This window comes from Bos indicus, chromosome 10, assembly GCF_029378745.1.
Source record: "Bos indicus isolate NIAB-ARS_2022 breed Sahiwal x Tharparkar chromosome 10, NIAB-ARS_B.indTharparkar_mat_pri_1.0, whole genome shotgun sequence".
NCBI lineage: Eukaryota > Metazoa > Chordata > Mammalia > Artiodactyla > Bovidae > Bos > Bos indicus.
Window position 1 is genome coordinate 67535798 of NC_091769.1, and position 21156 is coordinate 67556953.

At 41.7% G+C, this 21156-nt stretch overlaps 1 protein-coding gene across 2 annotated transcripts in view; it reads left to right on the forward strand.

Annotated features, from left to right (window-relative positions):
• The first annotated feature begins 7532 nt into the window (after nucleotides 1–7532).
• The window catches only part of FBXO34 (F-box protein 34), an 82308-nt gene continuing 68684 nt past the window's right edge, over nucleotides 7533–21156 (forward strand). Inside the window, exon 1 of one of the 2 annotated variants that reach the window (XM_019968959.2) lies at nucleotides 7533–7689. In XM_019968959.2, coding sequence (XP_019824518.2) covers nucleotides 7541–7689 — 149 coding nt within the window. In that variant the 5' untranslated portion in view covers nucleotides 7533–7540. The remainder of the gene's footprint in view (nucleotides 7690–21156) is intronic. The other variant, XM_019968960.2, reaches the window with a different exon arrangement.

Below are 21156 nucleotides of genomic sequence, written 5' to 3' on the forward strand. Positions count from 1 at the left end.
AGCAGCAGCCTTACTGAAGGTATATAAAACATTACACATAGCCCAGCAGTTTTAAGAAGCGGTGAGGATTGAGGTGTGAAAAAATGATGGGATTCTCTATTAGAGTAACAGTAAATTCTAATACAGTAGAGGGATGGGTCCATCCCTTCTGAATGGGTGTGTTCAGAAGAAGCCAACCACCATATACTTTTCCAAGGAAAATATCTAGTTCATTAATGTAGTATTAGTATATTACTCCTTGATAAAACAAATGATTTAGCAAGGAAATGCTGGTAACTGAGCTCTGTACTGGAGAAGGCAATGGCACCCCACTCCAGTACTCTTGCCTGGAAAATCCCATGAACGGAGGAGCCTCATAGGCTGCAGTCCATGGGGTCACTAAGAGTCGGACACGACTGAGCAACTTCACTTTCACTTTTCACTTTCATGCATTGGAGAAGGAAATGGCAACCCACTCCAGTGTTCTTGCCTGGAGAATCCCAGGGACAGGGGAGCCTGGTGGGCTGCCGTCTCTGGGGTTGCACAGTCAGACACGACTGAAGTGACTTAGCAGCAGCAGCAGCAGCAGAGCTCTGTACTTTTTGCAAAGTATCTTTGGTATTTCAAAGTAAGACTTGGCACTAAGAGCATAGTTATGCCTGGTGGAAAATGTCAGCAAATCCTAAAATTGCAGAATATGTTGGTGGCATTTTTTTTAAAGAGCTCACTTTTGAGCAAAATCAATGCCCTGGACCATTTTAGCAAGCTGATGTAACTAGGTTACCTTAGCCAGGCAGCCTTTCCTTTGCTACAGCAGGTGCCTGTGAATTTGGTGTGCTAAAGCTGAGGAAGAAGAAGGACAGGCTGGCTAGTTTTGTGCTAATGCCGCAGGCTCCCCCATAGTAAATGTCAGTGATTTGAAAATATCGTTTTCTTAAAGATTTCAAAGTGTCACGAGTTCCTACTCATTTATTTAAAGAACACAAACACGCATTCACAGATTCTTTTCCCACAGGTTTTATCAACTTCTAGCATCATTAGTTTAGGATTGTTCCAGAAGCATAGCAAAACAAAATTATTTTATTTATTACACTATAGCAGTGCTTGCCCCCAAAGAAGTAGGTTAGTGTCCCCACCCCCCCACCAGTTTATTTCCTATCCAACAATCTCCCATCCATGAATATAAGTGTGTGTGTGTGTGCGTGCATGCTAAGTTGCTTCAGTAATGTCTGACTCTTTGTGACACTATGGACTGTAGCCCACCAGGCTCCCCTGTGCATGGAATTCTCCGGGCAAAAATACTGGAGTGGGCTGCTATGCCCTCCTCTAGGGGCTCTTCCCAACCCAGGGATCAAACCCAGGTCACTGGCATTGCAGGAGGATTCTTTACCATCTGAGCCACCAGGGAAGCTCCCATATGTGTGTGTATGTGTGTGTGTGTATACATATGCACACACATATATGGGTGAAGGCAATGGCAACCCACTCCAGTATTCTTGCCTGGAGAATCCCATGGACAAAGGAGCCTGGCGGACTACAGTCCATGGGGTTGCAAAGAGTTGGACATGACTGAGCGACTAATACACACACACACACACAACGCTAGTGGTAAAGCACGTGACTGCTAGTACAGGAGATGTAAGAGACGCGGGTTCTGTCCCTGGCTTGGGAATATCCCCTGGAGGAGGGCAGGGCAACCCACCCCAGTATTCTTGCCCGGAGAAGCCCATGGACAGAGGAGCTTGGTGGGCCATAGTCCATAGGATCGCAAAAGATTCGGACATGACTGAAGTGACAGTATGGCACAGCATACACATATATGTACTAGGATGTTTTTAGCTATTTTCAAAATTTTTAGGAAGTCCTATAATGTCTTAAATAGTAATACAATTTATTGTTTTATATAAAAAGAAGTCTCAAGGATTATTTTAATCAGAAGTTCAATTATGGCATCAAGGATGCAAGATACTTCCCTCTTTCTGCTTTGCCCTCCTCTCATGTTGTCTGCAGCTAACGTCGCTCATGATTCCAGGATGGCAGTTGCACTGCCAGGCACCATGCACAGGCACAGTTCTAGCAGCAGAGGACAAACTTTTTCTTCTTGTGTGTTTTTCTCTCTCTTTTCTTGTTCTTAAGTACACTTTTATTTATGAGAGTAATGCATTTCAGCAGAAAATAATGTCTTTTTACTAAAGGTAAGAAAAATCTTTTCTGGATATATCTCGGGTTTCCCAGGTGTGCCAGTGGTAAAGAACCCAACTGCCAATGCAGGAGACATAGAGGCTCGGGTTCAATTCCTGGGTTGGGAAGATCCCCTGAAGGAGGGCATGGCAACCCACTCCAGTATTCTTGCCTGGAGAATCTCATGGCCAGATGGAGCCTGGCAGGAAAAACCTTTTTCAGGTATATCTCAGTAAACTTCCCTTTGCATTTTATTAGGTAGATTTGCATCACATACCCAGGCCTCAACCAATCCCCGACAAAGAGTTTGGGACCACTCAAGTGATGACTTTGCTGCAGTGTTTCTCACCTTTGGCTTTTGGTGGGGTAATTATCCTTTTGGAGGAATAATTGCAGTGGCAGTGCTGAACTCAGTAAGCCGCTGAGTAGCATCCCTGGCCTCTCCTGTTAGATGCCAACAGCAATTCTCCCCAAGCTGTGGCAATCAGAAGTATCTTCAGACGTTGTTGAATGTCCCCTGGGGGACAAAATCTATCCCCCCACTGACAACCACTGGCTTAGGTCAGTCATTGTTCATCACATGGATCTGGGCCCATCTCCCCTGAAACACACAGAGAGTGCCTAAGCCCAGGATTCTGTTAGCAAGGAAGAAAAGGGAAATTGCTATTTTATAGACAGTCAATGGACAGTGACTCCTCCCTTCCTCTATCATTTTTTTTTCTTGCCATTTTTCAACAAACAGATCAGAGCCTTATCAAAAATATGAAAGATAAAAGAATGAGTTACCTGGTATTACCCGATGAATGCTAGTTCCTGTCTAAATGCCAGGTGGATAGTATTAATATAAATATCCTTATGTTTATATTATTATAAGGCTAATATATTAATTATATATAATGATTAATATATTAATAATATATTATATATTATACGATATATTAATATATCTGATTAATTGGTGAATCAGAAAATTTGGTCAAAGGTAATTCGTATGGAAGCACCAAAATCATGATTGGTTGGTTGGGTTTTACAAGATGTTCCTACTTTTGGTCATTTTCTGGTACTAAGACCTTAGGTTTTGATTTTATTCAGGTTCTACTTCTACTGTACAAGACCTTTTACTCTTGTTATTTTTATTGATCATCCATTGATGATGAACTTATGCATCCTGGATTAACTTGTTTAGTGTGAGTAGGTATGAATATTTCGGAGAAGGCAATGGCACCCCACGCCAGTACTCTTGCCTGGAAAATCCCATGGATGGAGGAGCTTGGTGGGCTGCAGTCCATGGGGTCGATAGGAGTCGGACACGACTGAGCGACTTCACTTTCACTTTTCACTTTCATGCATTGGAGAAGGAAATGGCAACCCACTCCAGTGTTCTTGCCTGGAGAATCCCAGGGACAGGGCAGCCTGGTGGGCTGCCGTCTATGGGGTCGCACAGAGTCGGACACAACTGAAGTGACTTAGCAGCAGCAGCAGCAGGTATGAATATTTTAAATAATTCGACAGATATGTATTGGGTGCCCATTATTGTCAGGCATGGATTCTGTGAAGGAAAGTGACAAGGCTGAAATACTGCATAGAGAGTTAGAGAAAGCTCTGAGGAGGTAACATTTCAGCCAAGACAGGGTCAGAATGGAGAGAAATTGAGTAAAGGGAAATTGCTATGAATCTGTGTTGGTGTTGTGGAAGCTGTCATCTGAATGTTGCTGAAAGGTCAAAGGGCACTTAACAACAATGGGCTTGTTTAAGGACGATACCTTGGAGGGAGGAAGACCTGAGACCTTGATTCGATTTTGCCTTGGCATTTCCCTAGAAGAGGTTGTTGTCTTACTTCCCTTTTTAAGTGTGCAGGTTACCATAAAGTTAGTTGATCTAAGGGACTTTTTTTTTGAGAAGTTAAATTTATTTTCAAAATTATTTTCAAAATTTTCCCAGTGATGCTGGGAAAGATTGAAAGCAGGAGGAGAGGGGGAAGACAGAGGACGAGATGGTTGGACGGCATCATTGACTAGATGGACATGAGTTTGAGCAAGTTCCCGGAGATGGTGAAGGACAGGGAAGCCTGGCGTGCTACAGTTCATGGGGTTGCAAAGAATTGAACATGACTTAGCAGCTGAACAACAACAATAAATTATAAGATATACTCATCTTTCTTGGCAGTTTGCTGCCCTGGTCCTTCTGCTTCCCTTTAGTTGCTCTTCTGTTTATCATGAATGAGGTTCTTTCTCCTGGCTGAGTAGCCTCTGCTGTTTCCCATCACCATCACCACGCTTCATCCGTGCATACCCTGGGCATAAGCTCAGTGCTTCACACATGCTCCAATGATTTCATTCAAGGAGAGGTTAACTGCATGCCTTAACCTGTGTAAACTTTAAATTTTGGAAAGCACTTTCATTTTTCTCACTTGTTTGAGCTTCATGGTAATACAGTGAACTAGGAAGGGAAAATCATAATCACACCTAGGAAGCTAGTTTTGCAGTAAAGAGGGGCCTAGAGACAAACTCCAGTGATCCTGCCTTTTGGTATCCTTTGTCATAAATGGAAGAAGTAGGTTGGGTTAAGAGTTCAGGGTTGTAGACGACTATCACAACGTGTTTTTCTTTTGAGGTAGGAGTGAGCTATTGAGGAGCCGTGATAGGTTCTTAGTTTTTATCTGAGTGGAGAGTACAAATCCATTGAACTGGGTCTTAATGTGACGTTTGCTTGCTGGTTTGAGATGACTAAGTTCTAATCATTGATAAAATAACCAAAGTAATATATCAATACTTTATAATATTTAGACCTTCTCTAAATACACAGACCTTCAGCTGCTGTGCCCCTGAAGTCCCTTAATCTGTTCTTCTGTCAGCACTGCTTCAATCCCACAACCCCACTGTGTCACACTGCTACCCAAGCAGGCCAGGGAACTCCCTCCCAGGTGTGAGGCATTGCACTGGTTCTACTAGCTTTTTGCAAAGTTTATTCCCATTGTACAGATGGAGAAACAATCAAAGAACTACTTGTCTCAAGTGGTTTCACTGCCTGCTACTCTGATTGTTTTCTTAGACTAGTGCTATTCAAAGTGTGGCCCACAAGGCAGCTGTAGAGTCAGTCCATGGTAAGGGCAGAAATGAGAGGAAGAGTTTCAGAAACTTTACTAGCAATTTGACAGAGTAACTTTATGTGTGCTGAGTTTAGTAATCAAGAATTTTGGCTGTTTAACACAACAATTTCACATTCTAGAAGTTTTAGTCAGTTATATTACATTTTACAAAATAGTTCACAATGCATTAAATATAAAAAAAATCCCTGCACGACTGGTTCTCAATCAGACACAGTCTGAAAAACACTGCATTAGACCAGTCTTTAATCAGACTCTAACAGTGAAGATATACTGGCCACATGGAAACCAGTGTCATTTTGATATTTGTGTTTTTTGCAGTTTCAGTGTCTTTAATCCATCTGCAATTTCCAAGAACGGTACAATGAGTGATATGGTAAGAGTTCTGGGGTCCTTGCTCAGTTTGGCTCTAATAATGAGGCAGGAGATAGACAGGCCCCGGGCTGAACAGTCTCTCCCCTGAGGAGAGAAACTCCAAAACAGTAGGAACTCCATAAAAGCAGGATAATGGAGGAGGCCGGGGCCTTTCCAGATAGAAGACGAGTGCATGCTAAGTCGCTTCAGTCGTGTCCAACTCTGTGCATCCCTATGGACTGTAGCCCGCCAGGCTCCTCTGACCGTGGGATTCTCCAGCAAAGAACACTGGAGTGGGTTGCCATGCGCTGCTCCAGGCGATCTTCCCAAGCCAGGGATGGAACCTGCTCTCTTTACATCACCTGCATTGGCTGGGGGGTTCTTTACCACCAGCGCCACCGGTAAGAGACCACATATTCCTCATATTCAAAGTTAAGGAAAACTCCTTGCCTATATCCATGCTCAGAAAAGGCTCCTTGGAGGTCAAAGAGAGGGGGCATCACCTCATAGTGATGTCAGCTGCCCATAAGTCTCTTGGCTAGAATTCATCATGGCTAAAAGATACACGCACACATGGGGGGACCCTGAGAAATAGCAAATACAGACTCAGAAACAGGGAACGCAAGACGATTGGTCAAAGGAAACCTGGAAGAAATGACCCATAAAAGTGACTGCAAACTACCATGAGGGCGAGACTTTTAAAAGTGCCAATACTCTTTCACCTAGAAATTCCATTTCTGGGTATTTATCTTAAAAAATTTACATTCATGAAAATGTCCTATGGTTTCCATATAATGTCATAAAGGAAATGTCTGAGAATGAAGAACTTGGTAAATTTTGTATGTTCACTTAATATAATTTTACACAGCTTCTAAAGTGTTTATGAAGCTTATGTAGAACTAGGAAAAAATAGTTATAAACGCAAAAACAAAAAAGCACTCCAAACCAACAAGGATCCAAAATTGTGTGTACACTGTGAGCACAACATTGTAAAATAAATATGCATGAGAAAATGTCTATAGGAAAATAGGCTGAATGCTGAGTGCCTGTGTCAGGGTGAAGGAGTTTTTTTCTTTTATTGCCCTCATGTTCTATGATGTGGTCAAAATTATTTTTACAGTGAATACAATTATCAGTTTAAAGGGTGAGTATAAAATAGCCTTCACTGGCACTCTCATTTGAAAGTATTAAAGTACCAAAAACCTCTTTTGTAGTCATCATTTACAATCCCTTACTCTTCTAAAGATCACATTTTGAGACTGTCAACCTCAAAGTTTATCAAATTGCTGGTAGGTATTACTGCCATTGAGGAGGGCATGACAACCCACGCCAGTATTCTTTCCTGGGACTCCCATGGATAGAGGAGCCTGGCGGGCTACAGTCCATCGGGTCCCAATAGTCAGACACGACTGAAGCGACTTAGCATGCACGCACGCATTCCTGCATTTGTATAGAAAAGAACGTTACGGACATTGCCAATCCCTTCATTTTACAAATAAGAACTCTGAAGCCCAGCTTCCCCAGGTAGTAGCAGAACCGAAACCTGAACCCAGATCTACCAGGTAACTACCAGTAATTTAACACCATTTAGATAGTTCCACCGACATCCACCCACGAGTATTAACAGACTTGCCGTTGCTGCTGACTGTTGAACCCTGGCTTACTACCATTCTGGCTAGCTTGAGGGGTTGAGTCCTTTCTCTACAGGTCGTGCTCGAGCTTTCACTCTTCACCACTTGGGGGCCCGAAGAAGCCTCACCAGGTTTTCTCCCTGTTGAAGTGCCCCCACTCTGAATCCCCAAGCGCCCGAAGTGCCGCAGAAGCCCGGCAGGGGGCGTTGTGACCCTGACTCCGCGGCCCCTCCCCTGGCCAACCGTCGATTGGGCCGGCGCGTGACGTCACGCCGTTTTAGCCAAACAAATGGGTTTCGGGGCGAGCGTTGGGCTCCGCCGCGCCGCGCTGGGCGCTCGGTCTGTCTCAGCGGTGGGGAGCGAGCCAGGCCTCCGGCCGCCGCCGCTGTATAGGGGTGTGCAGCCCCTGGCCAGGCCCCGGCCGGGGCAGGAGCGCAGGTGGGTCCGGGCTGGGGTGGGGCGTGGCGCGAGAGCAGCGCGGTCGGGGTCCGGCGGCGGCCACGGTGGCCGCTCCCCGCCCCCTCCCGCCGCCCGCCTGCGCTCTTGGGGCGCCGGGCGGGTGGGGGCGGGGGTGCCGCCCGCCGGTCCGAGGCTCGGTCTGGGGCAGGGACTCGGTGGCCTGCACCTTGTCCTGGGACGGCCTCCGCCTGCACACGGGCCGGGCGCTGAGCGCCCCCGCGGGGCTCGGAGGGTCAGGCGGGCCGGCGGGCGGGAACGGGGTCCCGGGTCTGGGTTGAAGCCGAGGAGATCCGGGATAGGCCCTGAGGAGTTTCAGGATCGTCTCTCCCATCCCCGGTACTGGCGGCCGGTGAGGAAGTCGGGCCCTGGGTGGGGGTTGTTTTGCCCGGTGGCTCCCGCCAGGGCTCGGCCGCTCCGTCCTTCCCTGTCCCAACGCAGGTGAGCTGGCGCCTGTCCTTAACCTTCTTTGGGGACCGGGCAGGACGGAGGTTCGGAGGCTTCTCTGGCCTCTGGGCTGGTGCAGGTCGACTGCGGTTCCGCCCCAGTCCGCGATGAAGTCACAGTGCTGTGGGTCCGCGTGTCTGTGACGTCAGGGGTTACGAGGATATGAGCTGTGATGTCACTGCAGGCCCTGGTGGGAACCCTGGCTCACAGAAGGGCCGGGAGGACCGGGACGGGGAAAGAAAGGAAGTTCAAGCTGCTGTCAACGCCTGGGGTCCCAGGGAATTTGAATCGAAAGTTGTTCGATATCAGCATTTTACAGTTTTAATGTAGTAGTTGTCAAGTTCTTTAACTTCATTTCGAACAAGCATTGTTACACAGTTCAATATAATATCCATTTGATTTAGGAAAATCTCAATCAGGAGGATTTTTTTTTTTTTTTGGTGGGGGTGGATGGTGGGTGTTTGATCTAAATGCTTTTCAGAGAGCTTAACTCGTAGTTTGATGGCTTGTGATCGGAATTGCTGAAAAAGAACCAATTTGAGTGCTGATGATTTCCTTACTCTTTCTTGCTATACAATTTTGAAATAATTTATCTGCCCATTTGCTTTTTTGTTGTTAAGAGAGTGGCTTGGAAGAGAGCGGCTTTTAAGTCAACTTTTTCTTTTGTAAAAAGGAAAGGAGGAGGTCTGAATTAATCCAATATTATTGTTAAATAATAATTACCTGGGGATTTAATTTATCCCAGGTTGTCCCTAGTCATGGATAATTGAGGGTTTCCTGCGGTTATAGCTCACCAAAAAGGCTTTTTCTTGTTTTCCTACTAAGACTGGGTGTAACAGTAAAATAACATATACCAGGAACTGCTTGCCTGGACAAGTAACTAAAATTTTGTCTGTAGTGCTTGCAAATATGAAACTACAGAATTTTAAAAAATGCCTTGTTTGTGAATACCGCTTTTCTTCCGAAGCTTTCCAAAGAGATCAGGCTAGAAGAGGAGCTAGACCTGCCTTTACTAGCTTCAAGTATTGCAGCATATCAGTACTTGGGCTCATCATTTCTTCCTCTCTATAAAACCATTTAAATAGAATCTAGTTTGAGAGGTAGATGGCTAAAACTTAAGCATAATTGCAATTTAGTGTCTTCAGCAGGAAACTAGGATGGGAGTCCTCAGTCCCTCCCTATTGACCTTGACTTATTAGGGGTTTTCTGTTGTTAATACTTCTTCTCTTATTTGCTCTTTAAAGGTGATTGAAAAGGTATTGCGTCTCTAGATTTTGCATCAACATGCTGGTGGAAGTTATGCTGTGTTTCTTTGTTTACTCAGAAAATGAAAGCAGAAATTTACCCTTGTTAATTACTGTTAGATTTGACTGGAAGTTTATAAAACAAGATGTTCTTGTAAATCTCATTTTAATACTCACCATACTTTGGACATTCTACAGCATTGTGTGTACTATTTGAAAATTACAATATACATATTTTAAAACATTAGGAATTGTGTGGTGACAATGTTAAGGCTCTGAAGACATAATTTGGTTTTTTGGATCCTCAAGGCTGATAAGTACCAAATTAACAATGAAATTGCTAATTTGAGGGTGTTAACCAAGCTACTCTTTAAAATTAAATGATCATGACAAGATATTATGTAATGGAGTTGAAGGAGGTACAAAAAGAACACTTTAATGTATCTATTCCAATGAGCCTTTTTGGGGGAGGCTAGATGGTGCTGCTCCGTCACTTCAGTCGTGTCCGACTCTGTGCGACCCCACAGATGGCAGCCCACCAGGCTCCCCGTCCCTGGGATTCTCACATGGATGCGTGTAAATTAAATGTAGTAGTGTACATCGGAAGGGGTGAAAGTCAAACTGTGTGTAAGTGGAAAGACACATAAATGATGATGATAAAATAGCTTCTCCTTGGCAGTGCATCTCCCCCACCCCCACCCATTGTGTTTAGCAGTTTAATGATTTTTTTTTTTTAATGGAAAATGAGTTGATAGGTGGTGAATAAAGGTCTTCATGTATTCTAATATGACTGAGAGACAATGAAAACTATAAAAAAAACAGCTTTGAATAGTTGTAAAACTAAACCAGCCATAACACGTAAACATTTTTACAGTTTGTTTCTACTTTGAGCAGGTTATTTTTCACCCAGGCCTTGCAGTTTTGGGACTAGGAAGCAGCTTTTACTTTTTATAAATGGAAATTTATTTGAGATCAGTATTATTTTGTTATTTTATCCAGTTGCTGTATTTAGGGGACTAAGTTAGCCAGTCATTAGTGATACAGCATCTTTCTAACAGATAAAAGCAAATATAAACAATAAAAGTACTAGAAATTCTTTAGGATATGTTTATTGGCTCAATTATTCTATTAATACATAGAATTAAAATTCTTATACACATTTTTTACTTCCTTTTCTAATAAATTTATGCTCAGCCAGTTTAATTTGTGCAATTTTGATACTCTAGTAGCCCTGAATCTTATTTTCATATTTATTGGGGAGAGAACATACTAATGGTTAGAGACATCATTTAGTGTTATCTTCCAAAATTTGCAGCTGTTTAGAACCAGACACTTGAGAGAAGCTACTATGGTAGAATGAATGCCTTCCTTGTTAGGTCATGTGTGACAAAGGCAAAATTCAGCAAGTGCATAATCTGTAGTCCTTTGGAAGCAACAATAACAAAAAAAGAGCAAATGAACTCCAAATGCATCTAGGTCATTGGGAATTGAATTCCTGTCAATTCTTACCCATGCATAATTTATCTTCCCCCCTTTAGTTCATGTTTATGGTACTTTGAAGCTGATGAACATACTGTATTATCTGGGGAAAGCATTAATGATTTAAATGTAGGTGTTTCTTAAAGTCAGTTGAGAGTTTGTCAGCCTTTTGTTTCTAGGTCCATCTTCTAGTTTGCTTTCCACAGAAGAGGCTCCAGGTCTTCCCTTTTTAAATGTTCAGCTCTGGAAACTTAGCACAAACATTTTTCAACCCTCAACACAGTGTAGATTTAAATGTGAAACTAAGCTCTGTTTGTGTATCATGTTATTATCAAGCATGGGTTTTACTCATACAGCAGGCATTTTTGGGTACTCTCTGCCAGGTCCTCAGCCAGGGACTGTGTGACCTTTGTTTTAACATTCTGTTGGTGTGGAAGGCCATGAGTCTGAAGGGCAAGAATTGGACCAAGAGGATGAACCATTTACGTTAACGCAGATTGGTCACAGGTTTAGTCTAACTGTGAGTCAAGGAGGTATTAGAAACTCAGGTAAAAAGAATGAGAAACAGATTATTTTATCCCAAGACAGACAAAGGGGTTAGTCTCCACAGATTTGGATTGTTCTAGAATGAAGGGAGCTTAGTATGCATTTTCTTTCAGGCAACAAGTACTCAAGACCAGAACTAGCCTGTGTAGTCAGTCTAAGACTAGAGATAGAGCTAGAGAGAAGAGGAATAATCCAGATACCCTCTAGAGGAATGTATATACCTTCTTTTTCTTCTTAAGATCAGTCCTTTAATTGACTAACTTCTGAAACAATGTGAGCCTCTCACAGCTTCATTTCCACTCTGCTTTTTTCCCCCCTATCATTTTATCACGAAAATTTCAATCATAGAAAAGTTGCAAGAATTGTTTATACATTGAATACCTAAATATCGACAACTTAGATTTTGTAATTCTTATTTTGCTACATTTACTTTATCTGTCCACGCATTCTGACTTCTCTGTCAATGTGTTTTATCAACCCATCTTATGTTTTGGTTGTATTTCAGAGTAAATATACTTTACTCTTTACTTGAGCATTCCTATCATGAACTATTATTTTGTAAATAAATAGTTTAACTTGTCCCTTAGTTTGAACAAGTTCATACATCTCTTTAACCCATAACCCTGTCAAGATATAGAACATCACCATCCCTACTGAAAGTTTCTTTGTGCACCTTCCAAGTCAATTTAGTTAAAATTTTAATCTCCTGCAATCTTAACTCCACCCTTCTGAAACTACCTGTTGAAAGGGCCTATTTGTTAGCACTGAATGTGGCATTATACTGGGGGTTCAGAATATAAAGAAGAACATAGCCCCTGCTCTATTTAAGCTTATAATTTAGTTTGGATTTTAGTTTGGTGTCTGATGAATAAATGTTCCATGAATTCAGAGGAGGCAACTTCGACTGCTGTGAAAGCTTTTTAGATGTGGGTCTTGGATTGGACTTTTATTTTAGGACCTAAAAAAGAGATTTTTTTTTTTTTTTTTTAAAGAAGACTGAATAAAAGTTGTGATATTAAAAAAGAAGAAAGAAGGACTTCCTTGGTGGTCCGGTGGTTAAGAATCTGCCTACTAATGCACGGGTTCAGTTGCTGGTCCAAGAAGATTCCATGCGCGGCAACTAAGCCCCATCTCCCGAAGCCTGTGCACCTAGAACCTGTGCTTTGTAACGAGAGAAGTCACTGCAATGAGAAGCCTGCTCGCCACAACTAGGGAAAGCCCACATGCAGCAGCGAAGACCCAGGACAGCCATAAAGAAAGAAAAAGAAAAACATATGGTATAAAGGAACTGTAGCACACAAGGGGCCCAATTTTGGAGAGAGTTTGAGCATTATTTTTTTATATAGGATAATCTTTGAGAAAGGAAGCAATATGAAGAATGGATCTTAACCCAGTTTGTCATCTTTGGTATTTAGTTGAATGGAAGACATCTTCACATTTTTTGAATTCTCTCCTTTCTTGGTTCTCGTCTCTTATTTCTCCTGATTTATCAGCTTTGCTGGCAATTCTTTCTCTTCCAGATCCAAACTATCTAAACCTCTTTTTTTAAAATTGAAGTATAGTTGCTGTACAATATTATGTAAGTTATAATGTGTACAGTTGTATGCAATAGTGTACCATATAACGATTGAATAACAGTTTTTTTGGGTGGGGGGCCATGCTGCACAATATGTGAGGTCTTAGTTCCCTGGCCAGGGAGTGAACTCGCTCCTCTTGCATTGGGAGTGTGGTGTCTTAACCACTGGACTGGGGAAGTCCTACAATTTTTAAAGGTTATACACCACTTATAGTTATTATAAAATATTGGCTATACTCGCTGTGTTATATAATATATCCTTGTAGTTTGTTTTTTACCTAATAGTTTGTACCTCATACTTCTCTACCCCTGTGTATCCTCCTCACCCTCCACAACTGTGGACCACTAGTTTGTTCTCTAGATCTGTGAGGCTGTCTAAAGCGCTGTTGTTAACTCTATATTGTGCTCCTTGTAATCTGGCCGGTAGCCTTTTAGGCTTTTCAATTATAATGCTTTCCAGGTCTGCTGCTGCTAAGTCACTTCAGTCGTGTCCAACTCTGTGCGACCCCATGGACTGCAGCCTACCAGGCTCCCCCGTCCCTGGGATTCTCCAGGCAAGAACACTGGAGTGGAGTGCCATTACCTTCTCCAATGCATGAAAGTGGAAAGTGAAAGTGAAGTCGCTCAGTTGTGTCTGACTCTTAGCAACCCCATGGACTGCAGCCTACCAGGCTCCTCCATCCATGGGATTTTCCAGGCAACAGTACTGGAGTGGGGTGCCATTGCCTTCTCCCTTCCAGGTCAAGCCTATATCTTTATCCATAAGCTGTTAACTCTTGATAGGTTTCTAACTGCTAATAGGATGAGGCTTTTTTTTTTTTAATATTTATTTGTCTGTGTTGGATCTTCGTTGTACATGCAGGGTCTTTGTTGTGGCACATGGGCTTAGTTGTTCCATGCCATGCAGGATCTTAGTTCCCTGACGGGGACTCAGACCCATATCCCTTGCATTGCAAGGTGGATTCTTAACCACCGGAACGCCAGGGAAGTCCCAGGATGGTGCCTTTTTTTTTTTTTTTAACATCCCTGTTTACTTTGTACTTATTTTACAAGAATCTGTAGCAAGAGCATCTGCTGTAAGTAGTTGTAGCAAATGGGATTTATTAAGAAAGAGGTAAACATTGAGTAGAGTGAGTGAACAAACTAGACTGAGTTTCTTGGAACAGACCCCACAAGGACATTATAGAACTTGCCTGAGAAGGGGCTACTGCCATTATGGGCTGTGTTGTTGAATCAGAAAGCTGATTTATACATGGCGGAAGTTTTCACTTCTTTGGGTAAAAATATCACTACATGTTACTTTTCACTCTCTATATCTTAAGTGATCTTCTTGGCCACGCTTTGGTCTTACGTGAAACCTTTGCTTCAAGGGCATCTGAAAAATGTAGTTTTTAGCTGTCCAGCCTCTGTAAATCAGGACGTCCATGTGAGAATAGATCGAAGTGAGTATTGAATGAGTCTACATCAGGAAGCTTCCACAAGCCTCTTATCCTTATCCATCAGAGGGCAGACAGAATGAAAACCACAATCACAGAAAACGAACCAAACTGATCACATGAATCACAGCCTTGTCTAGCTCAATGAAACTATGATCCATGCCATGTAGGGCCACCCAAGACAGACAGGTCATGGTGGAGAGTTCTGACAAAACGTGGTCCACTGGAGAAGGGAATGGCAAACTACTTCAGTATTCTTTCCTTGAGAACCCCATGAACTATATGAAAAGGCAAAAAGATATGACACTGAAAGATGAACTCTCCAGGTTGGTAGGTGCCCAGTATGCTGCAGGAGAAGAATGGAGAAATAACTCCAGAAAGAATGAAGAGACGGAGCCAAAGTGAAAACAGCGCCCAGTTGTGGATGTGACTGGTGATGGAAGTAAAGTCCAATGTTGTAAAGAACAATATTGCATAGGAAACTGGAATGTTAGGTCCGTGAATCAAGGTAAATTGGAGGTGGTCAAACAGGAGATGACAAGAGTGAACATTGACATTTTAGGAATCAGTGAACTAAAATGGACCGGAATGGGTGAATTTAATTCAGATGACCATTATATCTACTACTGTGGGCAAGAATCCCTTAGAAGAAATGAAGTAGCCCTCATAGTCAACAGAGTCCAAAATGCAGTATTTGGGTGCAAGCTCAAAAATGACAGAATGATCTCTGTTTCCAAAGCAAACCATTCAATATCATGGTAATCCAAGTGTATGTCCCAACCACTAATGCTGAAGAAGCTGAAGGTAAATGGTCTGTGATGACCTATAAGACCTTCTAGAACTAACACGAAAAAATGTCCTTTTCATCATAGGGGGCTGAAATGTAAAAGTAGGAAGTCAAGAGATACCTGGAGTAACCTAGGCAAATTTGGCCTTGGAGTACACAATGAAGCAAGGCAAAGGCTAATAGAGTTTTGCCAAGAGAATGCACTGGTCATAGCAAACACCCTCTTCCAACATCATTAGAGAAGACTCTACACATGGATATCACCAGATGGCCAACACCGAAATCAGATTGATTATATTCATTGCAGCCAATGACAAGCTCTATACAGTCAGCAAAAACAAGACCGGGAGCTGACTGTGGCTCAGATCATGAACTCCTTATTGCCAAATTCAGACTTAAATTGAAGAAAGTAGGGAAAAACCACTAGACCATTCAGGTATGACCTAAATCAAATCCCTTATGATTATACAGTGGAAGTGAGAAATAGATTTAAGGGACTAGATCTGATAGAGTGCTTGGTGAACTATGGATGGAGGTTCGTGACATTGTACAGGAGGCAGTGATCAAGACCATCCCCAAGAAAAGGAAATGCAAAAAAGCAAAATGGCTGTTGGAGGAGGCCTTACAAATAGCTGTGAAAAGAAGAGAAGCGAAAAGCAAAGGAGAAAAGGATAGATATACCTTTTTGAATGCAGAGTTCCAAAGAATAGCCTTCCTCAGCGATCAATGCAAAGAAATAGAGGAAAACAACAGAATGGGAAAGACTAGAGATCTCTTCAAGAAAATTAGAGATACCAAGGGAACATTTCATGCAAAGATGGGCTCAATAAAGGATGGAAATGGTATGGACCTAACAGAAGCAGAAGATATTAAGAAGAGGTGGCAAGAATACACTGAAGAACTGTACAGAAAAGATTATCACGACCCAGATAATCACGATGTACCAGTCTTAAATTTAAGAATTTATCCTTTTGTCTTTTTTTTTTTTAATCTAGATCACTCACCTAGCGCCAGACATCCTGGAATGTGAAGTCAAATGGGCTTTAGGAAGTATCACTGTGAACAAAGCTAGTGGAGGTGATGGAATTCCAGTTGAGCTATTTCACATCCTGAAAGATGATGCTGTGAAAGTGCTGCACTGAATTTGTCAGCAAATTTGGAAAACTGAGCAGTGGCCACAGGACTGGAAAAAGTCAGTTTTCATTCCAATCCCAAAGAAAGGCAATGCCAAAGAATGCTCAGACTACCACACAATTGCATTCATCTCATATGCTAGTAAAGTAATACTCAAAATTCTCCAAGCCAGGCTTCAGCAACATGTGAACCGTGAACCTCCAGATGTTCAAGCTGGTTTTAGAAAAGGCAGAGGAACCAGAGATCAAATTGCCAACATCCACTGGATCATAAAAAAAAAAATGTATATTAAATAATTAATAACATAAAATTGCCTATCTGAAGCTCTGAAATCACTCTTGGAACTGCCATAGAAAATTGATTAGCTAGAGTTTCTGAAGATGATTTTGAGTTTGGTAAGGAAGTCTCAAAGGACACATTTGCTCTATTGTTCAGGAACCAGGAGAGACAAACTTGTTTCCTAAGTAGAGCAAGAGATTTTATTTCAAGTTCAGTTATCAGAATTATTCTCTGGAGGTTCTTGGTACTTTCTACGTACCACTTCAGCCCTTGGGGATAAGTTTCCGTGGTTCAGGCTGTCTTCTAGTTGAAGATCTGTACTATCATCACAGTAGTCCAGCTTATTTGGGATGCTATGAAGACTGTGAAAATGGATCCTGAAAATAAATGCATAGAAAGTCTATAGATTTATACTTTAGGAATCATATCTTTCATTTGACATTTTTCTTTGCCCATGTTTTATGAAACGTTCCATGGTTATCTTGATAAAATAGTTAAATATCACCATTTTTAACTTGTGGAATTTCAAGTCCTATGTATTTATTCATTTACTTAAAAAAAGGGAGCATGTTTTATATGCCAGGCATTATGTACAGTGCATTAGTTAACTTCTGTCACTTTTTCTCTCAGCACAGTTTACAGACCTATATATTCTTTGGCATGTACCAGTCTTAAATTTAAGAATTTATCCTTTTGTCTTTTTTAATATTTCTTTTTATTTATTTATTTGGCTGTACCAGGTCTTAGTTTCAGCATGCGGGATCTTTGATCTTCATTTCAGAATGTGGGATCTTTAGTTGCAGCATGTGAACTCTTAGCTGAGGCATGTAGGATCTAGTTCTCTGACTAGGGATCAAACTGGGGTCCCCTGCATTGGGAGCATGGAGTCTTAACCACTGGACCACCAGGGAAGTCCAATCCTTATGTCTTTTTATTGTTTATCTTAACATCTTGTGGATTTTCCCCTTTATGGCAAATATCATTAATAAAATTGATTATTAAAAGTCCAAGTAAATACTAACTTTTCTGGGAAATTCACATTTTTGTTGTATAAGTAGGAGGTTGTGTGTGCATGTGCCCTCAGTTGTGTCCGACTTTTTGCGACCCTGTGGACTGTAGCCCACCTGGCTCCTTTGTCCGTGGAATTTTCCAGGCAAGAATAGTGTAGTAGATTGCTGTTTCTTACTCCAGGGGATCTTCCTGACCCAGGGATTGAACCCACATCTCTTGCATTGGCAGGCAGATTCTTTACCCCTGAGCCACCAGGGAATCCCATTTAATAATTAGTAATTTAGTAATTTAAATAAATTACTTTTGGCTGCACTGGGTCTTCATTGCTATGTTCTGGCTTTTTCTATGGTGAGTGGGAGCTACTCTTCCCTGTGTTTTGCAGGCTTTTCATTACGGTGGCTTCTCTTGTTGCAAAACACAGGCTCTAGGCTCTTGGGCTTCAGTAGTTAGAGCACTTGGGCTCGGTAGTTGTGGCGCACCGGCTTAGTTCCTCTTTTGCGTGGGAAATCTTCCTGAACCAGGACCAGAGATCAAACTCTTGTTTCCTGCATTGGCAAGCAGATTCTAATCCACTGCACCACCAGGAAAGTCCAGGATTTGCCCTCTTAATTAAAAAAAGTAGATTAGGGCATAAGGTTCAAGTGTGCTACTTTTTTTTTTTTCTTGGTCTTCTGTTTTTTTCTTGTGTACATTTCTTAATATGTAGAAGTGTATTTCAACTAATTTTAAAATGTCCTTTAATGTAATTGGGGAAAATAATCAATAAATACATTTCTTTTGCTTCCTTTTATATATTTCTTGTGGGTCTTTTAACTTTCTAACCTTTTACTCTCCACTTGTTAAGTGGGCTTAGATGAGTTATATAAAGTATGTTCTGAAAAAAAAATTCTGCAAAAGTAATTTTTTGTAGTGTTTGTAAAATGTGTTTTCAACTCTTATAAATACAAGCTTTTGGTTGTGACTTGAAGGAAATAAAATTCATAGTATTTTTCTTTTCAACCAAATGGTAGTATGTGCTGTACTTTCTTTCGAAGTAGTAAATCCAATAGCATAAAACCTATCTAATGCATGTTTGGAGAAGGAAATGGCAACCCACTCCAGTGTTCTTGCCTGGAGAATCCCAGGGACGGGGGTTCTGTCTATGGGGTCGCACAGAGTCGGACACAACTGAAGCGACGCAGCAGCAGCAGCAAATCATGTTTTCCCATGCCACTTGATGAGGTCTTGGAGGTCAGAGACCTCTTACGTAGCTAGTGCATGGCATATTGCACCTTGTACTTGGTAGATCATGGTGTTTCTGTAATGGCAGTGGATCTTGAGAAAGTGTTAAAAAAATTATTAGACTCCCAGTAGCAATATTTTGGCCTGCTGCAGTCAGGGAGAGATTATAATATCATTGTTCTTACTTTTGAAAATTTTCACTCTTCGGGTGAAGAAACTGAAGGGGCCAATATTTGTGCTTTAAAGAATAGAGACCGAGGTACTTTTCATTGTAGGTAGTATCATCCCACTTTATCTGGAGGACAAATTTCTGTAGATCTCTGCTTTCTTTCTTTCTTCCCCTTCCTTTCCTTTCTGAAAGCAGTGAAGACCCAATAAGCTAAAATAACAGAGGAAAAAAGTATATCTTAACACTTAAAAGGTAGTCAACCTTAGGCCCTTTGCTGAGGTCTTCATAGTTTAGGATAGAAAGTGTGCATATCATGTTCTTTCCTGTGTCCTTAGCTAAACATTTGTTGAATGAATTTATGTATGCTTAGTTGCTCAATCGTGTCTGACCCTTTGTGACCCTTTGAACTGTAGCCCGCCAGACTTGTCTGTTCAGGGGGTTTTCCTGGCAAGAATACTGAAATAGGTTGGCTTTTGGACCTCCAGGGGGTCTTCCTGACCCAGAGATCGAACCCACATCTCGTGAGTTTCCTGCGTTGCAGGTGGATTCTTTACCACTGAGTCATATATATATTTTGCTAGCATAGATGTCTTTTTTTGGAGAAGGTGATAAGAGACGACATTTTTATTTATTTGTTAGGTAATGGTGGTGCAGGCAAGTGCTTGTCTTAGCCTGTCCCATGTGCCTAGATAAATTTTCATTTCTTATTCCCTCACCTCTTTCAAATCTCTTCTTAAACAGCACTTTCTCAAGGAAGCCTACTCTGATCACTGTCTAAAATGGCAATTGCCACTCTCTTCCTGCACTTCCAAGTTCCCTTACGCTAGTCAATTTTCTCCCATAATCGTTACCTCCTTGAAACATATACTGTGAACACTACTTACTGTGATTATTGTTTTTCTTACCACCAAAATGTAAATTCCTTGAGGGCTTTGATAATTTGTTCACTTTATTCCGAGAGCTTCATAGATGCTTATTTAACAAATGCTAGTTGAATGAATGAAGGTTGGAAAGAATGTAACATGATAAAGTTAGCTATAAAATAATTTACATTAAAATTTATATTTAAAAGTACCTCCATTGTTTAAGAAGTTTTGCTTTTGTTGACTTTTGTGTTCCATAATGATGTGTGCGTGTGTCCTCAGTTGTATCAGACTCTTTACAACCCCGTGGACTGTAGCCTGCCAGGTTCCTGTGTCTATGGAATTTTCCAGGCAAGAATACTGGAATGGGCAGCCATTTCCATCTCCAAGGGATCTTCCTGACCCAGGGATTGAACCTGCGTCTCCTGTGTTGGCAGGCAGATGCTTTAGACTAGCACCACCTGGGAAGCCCAAGGCAAACAAGCATGCGAAAATTTAAGGATTCTTCTCTTGGTGGAAAAGGGACTGAGTTTGGCTTGCTGAAATGCGTTGTCTGCTTCATGCCTGTAGCATCTTTTTGGTGAAGTTGCTTTTCATTACCTCACTGGTCGTTTAATTAACAAGAAAGAATCTCAGAGTGTGTTCCACTGTGTGCAGATGGAGCATCTCTTTCCTACTGGATGTGGCTTTCCATGAAATAAGGCATGACAATATTAATAACTATCTTCTTTCTTCCTTTATTCTTTCGACTTGGTCTTATGCTAAAGCTTTTATGTGTATTTAAAAAAAAAATCTTTCTAACAATTCCATGAAGAAAGTATTCCTGTCCCTTTTTGCTTGCAGAAAACTGAGTCTTAGAGGTTTAGCAACTTGCCTCAGTAGAGTGTAGGAGCTGTGTTTCAAACCCATCCGGTCTGACTGTAGAGGAACATCACTACATAGTAAGCCTTCTTAGTGAAGAGCAGCTAGATATGAAAAAGAAGTTAGTAACGCTGTAGTGAAACTAACTTCACAGAGCTCTTTTATTTGCCCCAGCTTCTCAAAAGTTAAGTAGTTTGAATGGAACAGTGTGATTGAAGCACCTGTATGTTGTTGCAGAGTCAGACTCAATGTAGCGACTAAACAACAATTTAAAGTGCATTTTAAATGAAACCAGAGCTGGCTCCTAATCAGATCCTCTATTACTTATAGTTTAGCCCAATAACAACTTAGCTTATCTCGGGAGCAGAATTTGTATATGCCCTTTCTTCATCGTCA